We start from the raw sequence: 10,509 nt of genomic DNA, 5'->3' as shown, positions 1-10,509 counted from the left end.
CCTTCAAATTTGAATGGTTTGTTGGTATCATCAACGCGCTTCTTTTCAACCTCCATAGCAAAATCAAATACCTTAAAATTGTTGGAAACAATGAACAAATAATGAAACCGAATCTCAAACAGCTGAGTCGCGGACTAGGTCGCTATCTTTAAGGTATTTCGTGACTATGCCTCTTTGATTGTGCTAGCAGTCAAAAATTGTCGAAAACCTATGGGATAAAACAACTAATACTCTCTTGTTCGATTTCTCTGCACTATGAGAAATCGAATCACAATACTCTTTCTAACACTTGCTCAGAATCACAAAAACATATAACTTTCTCTTTTCAGAAAACCAGCCTTATAACACCTTAAGAGAATCAATTAAGTTTAATAAAAATAAATTCTGATTAATTACCCAAAATTAATCTTCCGTAACAGCCAGAAAACGGGTAAAATATAATACCAAAATTAATGAGAATTAATTAGAAAATAGTTTCCTCAAGGCCCCACTCTCCCGGACTTTTGATAAATAGTATAGATATAAATAATATACCTAGTCAAATGCAAGGGGTGAGACTTGAATCCAAGTCTATAGTGTGGGAGCCCAAAATAATACCACCACACTGTTTCTCTAAGTTAGTTATAATATTACAAAACTATATTTTTAAATATATATATATATATATGTATATATATCCCAACATGTATCTATTCCCAGATTTCACAAAAAAGGTAATAAAGCAGATCATCGTCTTGAGACGGCTCAGACTTTTGGTGTTCCTTGGAATGAAGCCAGGATGGAAGTCGTAAATGGGAATAGCAGCACAAGGAATATGTTTACGGTTTATTTAGTTTCGATTGTCAGGTTAGAGGTAACCTATTCCGATATTGATTGGATAGGTAGCAAAACGATAATGTACCCTCCTCGTAATTTGACATTGGGTGTAAATGTTAGTGTGAATGATCAAGGAATGAAAACGTTACCTGGAAGTTTGAGGCTCACTTCACCGACTTCAGCATCCTCATGTATCGAACCTTGTAGTATATTTGTTGTGCTTGTCCTATCACTTGTGTTTAATTTGATGAAAATGTACAGTTTTCTTCCTTTGATTTTGTCTTTGATAAAAGTATTACGTTTATGCTACTTTATCATAACTTTTCTGTTTAATTTTGATGAAATGTATATACATTTGTATTTTCGTGTTGTGGGTTTCCTCCGTTGTGTGATTCTACTAGTATATTTTACATAACATGTACCTAATTTGAGGACTAATTGCGGGAAGTTCATAGTCAATCCAGTTTTAAATGAGATATGCATTCAACCACTTGAGTTAGTCACCCGAGATGAAAGTTCAATGGTGGATGAACAATATGGTCAGATATCCGAGAGAGGTTTAGAGTTGGCATTGCAGCTAGCACAACAGGAGGTAAGTCATCATAACACGAAAACTCATCGTCTCTACATTTTTATGCTTTTCATCAACGGATGTAACTTGAAACGGCTATAACTTGAGGTGTTGAAAAGAAATAATTTCAGATTAGACATTAAATGAGATTGGCTGCAAGAGTTGGACAATGCTAGCAGAGAAGAAGATCCAAAAGGCAAACGGACAACGCACCAATTGAAGCTGTTCTTCCCGATCCCAGAATATGGGAACACAAGGGACTGAGATAGCTCAACGATTTCCTTAGGTTTTTGAGTTGTAGAAGGTTGTTGCAGTATGTGTTCTCAAACAAGCTTTGGTACAAGATAATAGTTGATAAATATGGATCTGAGTACTCATATTGGTCCCCTGGAAAGATCACCCAGACTTATGGTGTCTCTTGTTGGCGAGCCATTGCGGAAACTGCTGATCTTGTGAGTATGAATTCTACTTTATATTTACATTCTGGGAGCTTAATTTCTTTTTGGAATGACATTTGGTGTGGGGATTCGTCATTTGCAAAAACTTATTCTAACATCTTTAAGCTTTCCCGGGATAAAAATATAACTGTGGATGCCATGATATCTTTAGAAGGTGGATGGAAGTTTGATTTCAGGCGAGACCTTACAAATTCAGAGGTGCAAGAACTCGCTACTCTTCTTACTGTAATAGGGGATAGCCCACCAGTTCGGGATGGTCTTCTTGATACACGTAGATGGAAACTTCATTCCACGGGAGGTTTTACTGTCAAATCCCTTTATGCTAAGTTAATGGAAGAAGTTGGAGTTGATCATTTTCCTCACTTGTTCGTCTGGAAACCAGCAATTCCACCTAAGGTTAATATATTAATGTGGTGCTTGATTCACGGACGACTGAATACAATTGACATCTTGCAACATAAAGGTATGGATCTTTATAATTCCTGTGTTATGTGTGGCATTGGTGTTGAAACACAGGAACATCTTTTCTTACATTGTAAGATTGCTTACAAGATTTGGTCGAGTATTCTGCCTATTACAGGTTGGGTATGGGTTTTACCTGGTTCCATGAGAACCTTGGCAGACAGTTGGCATTATGGCTACTTTTCTCAGTCAAAGAATTATTTATGGGGTTTGATACCAGCTGCGATTGTCCATACCATTTGGAATGAAAGAAATTGTAGACGATTTGAGGAACAATATCTCTACAAAACGGATGATGATTTAATTTTGTCCGTAAAATCCTTAGTTCTAGCTTGGGCAGCAGCAGCAGGTCACCTAGAATCTTCTCAATTTCAAATTTTGCGTACCTGGGATTCTATCTTCTTGTAATTTGATTATTGTTCTTTTACTTTCTTCAATCTACCTCCGGTAGAAACCCTTGTACATTCTTTTTTCTCTCAATATATCTTCTCTTTCGATCAAAAAAAAAAAAGTGTTCTCAAACAATACGAATTTTTCTCAACTCTGCATTGCTAACTATGAAGTAGAAAATGTAAATATCTATCTTGAGTGAAGAAATCCTCCACCTAGTAAACGATGGTGAAGCACATATGGTATGGTAAAGAATTAAATAACAAGAGAAAAGAATTACTTTGTTGATGGGGGACTGAGTTTCCCTTACAGCTAGCAAAGCAGAACTGCAGTTTCATTCATTACGAATCCCAAATTAACCTTGGCTACTGTAAAACATACAACCACCCTATCTGTAATGTAAAGTAAAACAGTAAATGACATCTTTTGATGAATCTGACTAAAGGGGACTTGGACACATCCCCAGGTAACAAGATTTTGAGTCGTTTCCCAAAACACAAAAATACATTGGGCAGAAAGAAATTTTCTGACTGTGATTCGCTAATTTACAGTTACAAAATGCTTAGGACTTCTACCTGTTTCTGTTGTATGCCGGCACTTCTGGTATGATTTGCTAATGTCCCTCTCTATTGCAATTTACCAAATAGTTCAGGACGGGGCCATCATCTGCTCCAAGTGTACTGCATTTGAAAAGAAATGGAAGAGTTTAAGAAAAACCTAGAGTGATCGATCAAAAAAAAAGAAAGAAACCTAGAGTGAATGAGATATAGCAGAATAGGGATCATCAGTATACATACTTTGGTTCTATGTCATGTAAGAATACACAAAATGTTTTAACGGAAGAAAACTGCTTCCAAAGACTATAAGTGACTTCTACAAGCTTTCTAATTGTCTTCGGCATTGAAGAATGATATATGTTCTTGCATAAAGAAAGATGCTTTCACACTTATAAAATAATTCTAGAAGGTCTTTGAATACTAGTTGCATACAGACGAATTTTAAAGCGCAAGAGAGTGAAGGAATAACTACAAGACCGAAGGTTTACAGAATCTATACCTTTCAATTCAAGCATAAGGTTGCAGAGAAATTAGCCAAACTCTGAAACAGGGAGAACAGCGTCAAGGTTCTTTTGAAGTTGCCACCCTCCTGGATACACGAGATTACGGGCATCTAAATGGAGATGCCAATTCATGACTCTTGAACAACCTTCAGGTATGCCTTCCATTTGATATTCATCCTCCACCACCTGCTCGATAAATGTGGTCTCCTGCGAAATAAAGATAAACAAGGATCATAATATCCGTCAGACTCATTTCCAGATCTCCTTTTTACTTGTGAGTAATGGCATCACCTCATGGAACTTAATTTTCTCCTTAGGCTAGCACACATATTTCTTTATCCAACTAAAACGAAAGTGATCAGAAAGAATGATTGCTCTACGATACATACTTGAAACCCTTCCTTCACTGTGTCCAGCTGTCGCACAGGTTTTGATGTTGGGCGATGCCATTTCTTGGGATCCCAAAGGATGGTGCTATTGAATGCAAATCCTGACATATCGACATGAAACCTTCTAAGCCTCTTACTCTTCTCATTTGTATGCCATCCGATAACCTGACTTCCATTGCAGACAGGACCTTCCAGTATCGCCTTGGCTTTGCTTTGAGCAAGCATAGCAACTGGCCAAGTGCCGAAGCGGCTGCAAATTACAGCAATATAAATATTCTTAACTATGAAAAAAGTTAGGACGAATACATGAGTATCACCTGAAATGGTAAATATCACCTGAAAAGGGAATTCTTTATGCGTGTAGAGCTAACCCCACATAAACCTGATCGAGAAAAGGAAAGTATCATCCGCAGGACATAACCTAATGCTAGGGGCGGTCGATTTTGTTAAGTGGTTTATGATAGTGTAATCCTATAACCTATATCTTTCCAATTGGATTGTTTTTTCCTGTCTCTACAGTGGTATTCCCAACACCACATTCAGTGTCATGCTAAGTCATGTGCTAAAGTGTGCTTCAATCAACAGGAATGGGGTTTGCAATTATTTTAAAACCCTTATATCCAAGGGTTCACTCTTGCCCTTCTATCTACATAATCATACTGTAGTCTACCTACCGATTACAACTCATAAGTCAGATGAGGTTATTGGTAGTACCATTAGCACAGAAAAAACCACTACAGAGAATTTGTTTACTACGCCAACTCCTACATTCACCCACCATCCTTTTGATGGATGAACAACTAAACTCTAGAACACCGTCATAAGCCAGCAAATACAAATGACTAAAAAAGAGTGCTTCTCCAGTAACTAAATGTGAAAGGAAAGGTGTTCAACAGCAAACATTTAACATTACAGTAAAGAAAAGCAACTTAAACTCTTCATTTCGATATATAAATAACAACGAGCATTTAAACTCCTATCCTATGGATGAACAAAAAAGAAGGCAATGAGCTTTCTCAAGTGGTGATAATGAGTATTCACTCTATCTCGTACTCGTTTATAGCAAGTGTTTGAATGACGAGCATCATCTAGAACAACAATTTGGGTAGAACAAAAGAATATCCAGAAAATGAAACTGCATAAACTTGCAAGACAACCATAAATCCATATACTAAAACCGAATATGCTCAAATCAAAAACAAATTTACCTGATCTCTCTCAAGCTTTGAAACAACTCGAGCGAATAGATATTATCATCATCTGCGAAATACACAATCCCATCAAGCTTATGCTGCTCAATATGCTGCAAAACAGTATTCCTCTGATGAACACCTCTATCTTTGACATTCGTATTATTCTTGGCACAAACAAGATGTCTATACATAACACCACTTTTCCTCAAAATCCCTGCTGTCTCCATCGACAACATATTCATTTCCACAACAATCCACAATAACGGCGCTTCAACAAGTCTCAATGTCTGTCCTAATCTATGTAGAAAATACGCTTGTAACGCTCGATTATACGTTGGCGTCACAATTATCAATTGTTTCTTTGGTATTACAGCATTACCCATTCCATCATCTCCAATTCCACCAGTTTCCTCAATTCCTCCACCAGCAACACCTTCAATGCCAATTGCAACACCTCCAATGCCAATTCCACCACCACCAACACCGTCACCGCCACCATCGGCTACAACATTTTCTCTAATAACACGATTAACAGTTTGCGTATGATGATGATCAAGTGAGAAATCTTGTGGTTGACTAGTATTATAGGTGAATTGAGTATCAAAATCAATAGTACCAAATGGAGTTAAACCTAATAAGAATCCAAATACAAAAAACAATGAGAATCGAGTGATTGACCTTTTCATTTGTTTCTTCGAATTCTTCTGCGATGATGGAATGAAGAATCCGGATAAGAATCTTCGAAATCTGGATGTTGCTGGTGAGTAATTCGAACCGTAGAGGAGCTTATGTGATGGAGATTCAACTCTGGGAATTCCATCATTGCATAATGGTGATGATGGATATGGTGTTCGCCGAATCGATGCCATGAAAAACACCGACCTAATTCATTGGGGAAGATGATCGGAGAATGAATGGATTCTGCCGGAAGTCAAATGGAATTTAGGTGAGGGGAATTTTTTTTCTGTTATAAATGAGATTCGTTGGACTTGGACTGTTATTATTTGGAAATGGAATGATGATGATGATTGGGTGCGGTGGTGAGATTCTGAAATCTGTAAAAATGCAGCTGAGCTGGGTGGGGGATTTATTTTTGACAGTCAAAGCCTACACAAGAGTTGGTCAACAGACAATTATGGAAATATCAATTGTCAAGACACTTATCATGTAAAAGATTTTGGAAGACTCCTTGAATACGTAGGTTTTACCTTTGGTGGTTGTTTTTATGAGGTGAAATTATTATTGGCTTATCAAAGTTACCTTGCTATTACAAACGTTAGACTAGAACACTGCTGTCACGTTGGTGTGGGCCGACCGAACAGAAGACACATAAACCAAATTGAAAAAGTGAAAGTACCAATTTTTTTAAAACGGAGTGAATACATCGTTTTATTAGTTGCAACGGAAATTTAGTTGATGCATAGAACAAAATATAGTTGCATAATGTGTTATCCATCTTTTGTGGTAGTTTGCATAATGGCTATGTGCCTAAAAGGATAAAAACCTCTGAAATTTTCGTAAAAATTTTAAATTTGATATTGATGTTTGTACTCCTTGTGTAGATCTCTTTAAAAAGATTTCCAACGAGATAAAATTTGTAAAATTCAAGGAAAGGATTTTTAAATATATTATATTCTAGTTTGTTTGCTAATTATATCCCTAAAAAATAGGATACATAGGAAATTATGTCAAAACGCTTCACCAAAAAAGAAACCTCACTAAATCAAATCTTTTTATCAAATTGGACATTTATGTTAGGTTTCATTTTATAAAAAAATGGTCATAAAAGGGACTCACTCCCATCGGACCCTCGGGCCTTTCGGTCGGTCGACCCAATAGGCATCATCCTCTTAGCATCATTCAGAAAATTAAATTATTTTGTAAGTTTTATACAGAAAAGATAAAATGTTCCATATAGAAGATAAAATGACTGCCAGATAGAAGATAAAATGTTCAACGTACAACAAAGTTGGCAAAAGCTACCTGAAAGCTAGTTGAAACTTCTAGGTATACAATTAGGATATGTAAGGAATCAATTTATATAAATGCATGATATTCAATCTGGATTTTTTTAGAATCCATAATTATCTTTAGTATTCATTTCATTTAAGTTTTCTTAGGATAGCTGATGAGCAAGACATACAAGGATTCTTATGGATATTTATAATCTAAATATGTATGTTATTATTCCATACAAATCCCAACCTTAATCAACAGAGTTTCAAAGATTCCTGTGGACATTTTTTTGGTTTTTTATCTTTTTTTTAATCACACCATGCTATGTTTTTCCATCACTACCACCACCAACCAGCACGTGCGCCACCACCCACCAACACCGACCGCCAACCACCACCAACCCACCACCACCGCCAACTACCACTATTACCAACCACCACCACCACTATCACCAACCACTACCCGCCACCACCACCACTATCACCAACCACCTCCTCCCACCACCACCACTACCACCTCTACAACACCACCCACCACCTCAACTTATTGATGTGTTTTTTTGAAAGGAAAACATACGACCTTGATTTTTCGATTATATACAGTGACAAATGCAGGAATGAAGATCTAGGTGGGCTAAAAATCAAATGTAAGGGGAGCTATTTTGTTTCCCCACAAAAATTACCTTTCATAAGATAAATAGTTTATGGGGTGTATTTAGAATTTTAGGGGTGGCTGGAGCACCCCCAAGCCACCCTTACTTTCGTCCCTGTTTTCATAAATTTCCTAACTCAATCTGTTATAATCCAAAATTATATATCTATAAGAATCTACATGACTCTTTTAAGAAACATTATAAATCTCCTAGATTCAGGTAATACTAGTATCTGTTTTTATCCATATAAGTCCTGATCCAGTCACCCATGTTAATATTGATGTTTTTATAGTCATAAAGTTTTCAAATGCTAGTTTTGCTCTTATTTTGCGAGATTATAAAGGGAAATTCATACATAACAAGAGCTAGAGATAAAAATCAAACTGAGACGTTAGTTCTTTTAAAAGAACGCACAATTGGGTTAAGGGGTGATTTTTGGGTATGAAAATACTAAAATACCCTTTGGTTAATAAAAAAACATTATGAAAAAACTATACTACCCTTTCTCCTAAAACTTAAAATCAAAAACCAAATCATTTATCCCCCATTTATCTATTAGTTCCGGCACTCACGTAGGTTTAGGGTTTTGAAAAAAAAATATTCATCTTCTTCATCGTTCTTCATCGACGATTAATCGTCGATTCAAAAATTTCTTCGTCGATTAACCTACCCAAATCATAACAATGCCTCCATGAAAGAAACCAAATGCCCAATCGAACTCAAAATCGATTGGTGAACAGAAATTAAAACAAAGACTTGTTAAGATTTCTCAAGAGCAAGAAGAAGAAGAAGAAGAAGCGAACTCGTATAATCAACCTCTCGCAAACATGGCTTATGTGAGAAGGTAAGTGATTTTAAACTACTTTATGAGTGTTTAAATCGATTTATAACAACGGGTTTGGGTTAGAAGCGCGAACCCTAACTCAAACAGTCGAGTTACAAAGAGTAACGTAATTGAAATATGTATCAATACAATGCCGGTACTGAGTTACGTCATTCAATCTAGAATGAATACATTGTCCGTATTAATTTACGACTTAGATGTTAGCATGAATGCAATGCCGTTTCAAACCCTGAAACTGAATGTTATGTACCGGCATAGAAATTTGGGTGAATACTATCCTGGTTTTAGGTTACGGCATTCCTTAATAATAATTCGTGTATGCCCGTAGTTGACTTAAAACTTACAGGAACACCTATGAATTTGTCACCAGTACCGGCATAGGTGTTAGGTTGCATTGTATGCCGGTACCAAGTTACGGCATGGATTTGAACATGTTTAGATCTCTCGTGAAATGTTATTTTTGCAAGATTTATTTACGACTGTTGTCGGCATAGAGACGCTTAGGTTTTACAGCGTCGGTACTATTTCCGTCATGAAAGATGATTATGATTCCATGCTGGTTTTTGGTACCGTCAATGCAATTGTTTTATAAAACCATACCAGAACCAGACGATACAAAATTCCATGTTCATGTATAGGTAATGGACGGTACCGGCATAGTAGCATTTCCAAATATCTATGACGGAATTATGATTTTTTTCAAATTTTCATAGGTGTCAGAAAACGGGCAGTGTAAGCTTGATTGAGTCTATGCCGGAACATTGCTTAGGATAAAACTACAATGCCGGTTTTGATTTTAAATCCATTTTGAATGATCTTTTATTTTATTCCTAAGTAATCTATTACATCGGATTGAAAACTTTAAATTAAAACATAATAAAAAACATGGAATGGATTAAATTTGGTTAAATATTATCTCATAATCTATTTCCATCCTTTTTCAATAATTGCGTAACCTTTGAGACGCTTGCTGCATTAAAAATATATTTGAAAGAAATGCCGGTAATGCTGGTTCTGGCATGCTCATGATCTAAGTTACCACGCCGGTAGGAGGTTCCGGCGCATACCATGCTTAGTATACCATGCCGGTATTTAGCTGTGGAAAACGCTCCTTCATGTATGTTTTTTGTAGGTACCGACATGGCAACGTTAAAATTAAGCAACGCCGGTACATTCTTCCGGCGCTATCGTTATCTAAGAGTCCATGCCGGAACTATGCCGGTATTTAGCTTCGGAAGACACTTCTTCTTGTATGTTTTTCATGCAGTACCGGCATGGTAACCTTAGGATTCAACCATGTCGGTGGCATATTCGATAGAATATTCTGTGGTAGGTAAAAAGTAACTTTTGTACCGGCATAGTTTTTTGGTTGCAAACTATGCCGGTTTTAGTTTCAAAATGGGAGATATCAAGGTTCCGTCATGGTCGTAGTATGAATACTATGCCGATATTCGTGGTTCCGGCATGGTATTCATACTTTGATAAGGTACCGAGCTTTTACAGCAGCACTGGTGGATTCAAAGAAAAAAAAACTATTTTTCAACCTATTCGCAGCTTTACTTGAGTATTAGGAGTGCTTATATGTTGAGCTACTTTACTCTCTTGGGTTGGTTCTTCACGAAACACTTCATGCTCATAAAATTCATGTTCCAAAAGTTTTGGTTCCATAAATACTTGGATTTGTGAGTTGTTGGCATTGGATGAAGATTCAAGATATG

The 10,509-nt window shown here is 36.6% G+C and overlaps 1 protein-coding gene across 1 annotated transcript; it reads right to left on the bottom strand.

The window, feature by feature from the left end:
• Positions 1-2,957: 2,957 nt before the first annotated feature.
• LOC113312329 (probable beta-1,4-xylosyltransferase IRX9H) lies at positions 2,958-6,381 on the bottom strand. Its single transcript, XM_026561095.1, has 4 exons — positions 5,355-6,381; positions 4,147-4,396; positions 3,754-3,964; positions 2,958-3,377 (listed from the first exon to the last, which is right to left on the bottom strand). The coding sequence occupies exons 1-3, from the start codon at positions 6,206-6,208 to the stop codon at positions 3,785-3,787; spliced, it is 1,284 nt and encodes a 427-aa protein (XP_026416880.1). The 5' UTR covers positions 6,209-6,381; the 3' UTR covers positions 2,958-3,377; positions 3,754-3,784.
• Positions 6,382-10,509: the final 4,128 nt, after the last annotated feature.

The sequence above is a fragment of the Papaver somniferum genome, chromosome 1 (assembly GCF_003573695.1).
Source record: "Papaver somniferum cultivar HN1 chromosome 1, ASM357369v1, whole genome shotgun sequence".
NCBI lineage: Eukaryota > Viridiplantae > Streptophyta > Magnoliopsida > Ranunculales > Papaveraceae > Papaver > Papaver somniferum.
Note: the sequence above shows the minus strand (reverse complement) of the source record. Positions and strands in the feature narration are given on the sequence as shown.

Coding starts and splice junctions, on each gene's coding strand:
- LOC113312329 (XM_026561095.1), bottom strand. CDS start 6,208: ATGGCATCGATTCGGCGAACACCATATCCATCATCACCATTATGCAAT. Junction 4,397..5,354: donor CAAAGCTTGAGAGAGATCAG/GTAAATTTGTTT, acceptor TGTAATTTGCAG/CCGCTTCGGCACTTGGCCAG. Junction 3,965..4,146: donor CAGTGAAGGAAGGGTTTCAA/GTATGTATCGTA, acceptor TTTATTTCGCAG/GAGACCACATTTATCGAGCA.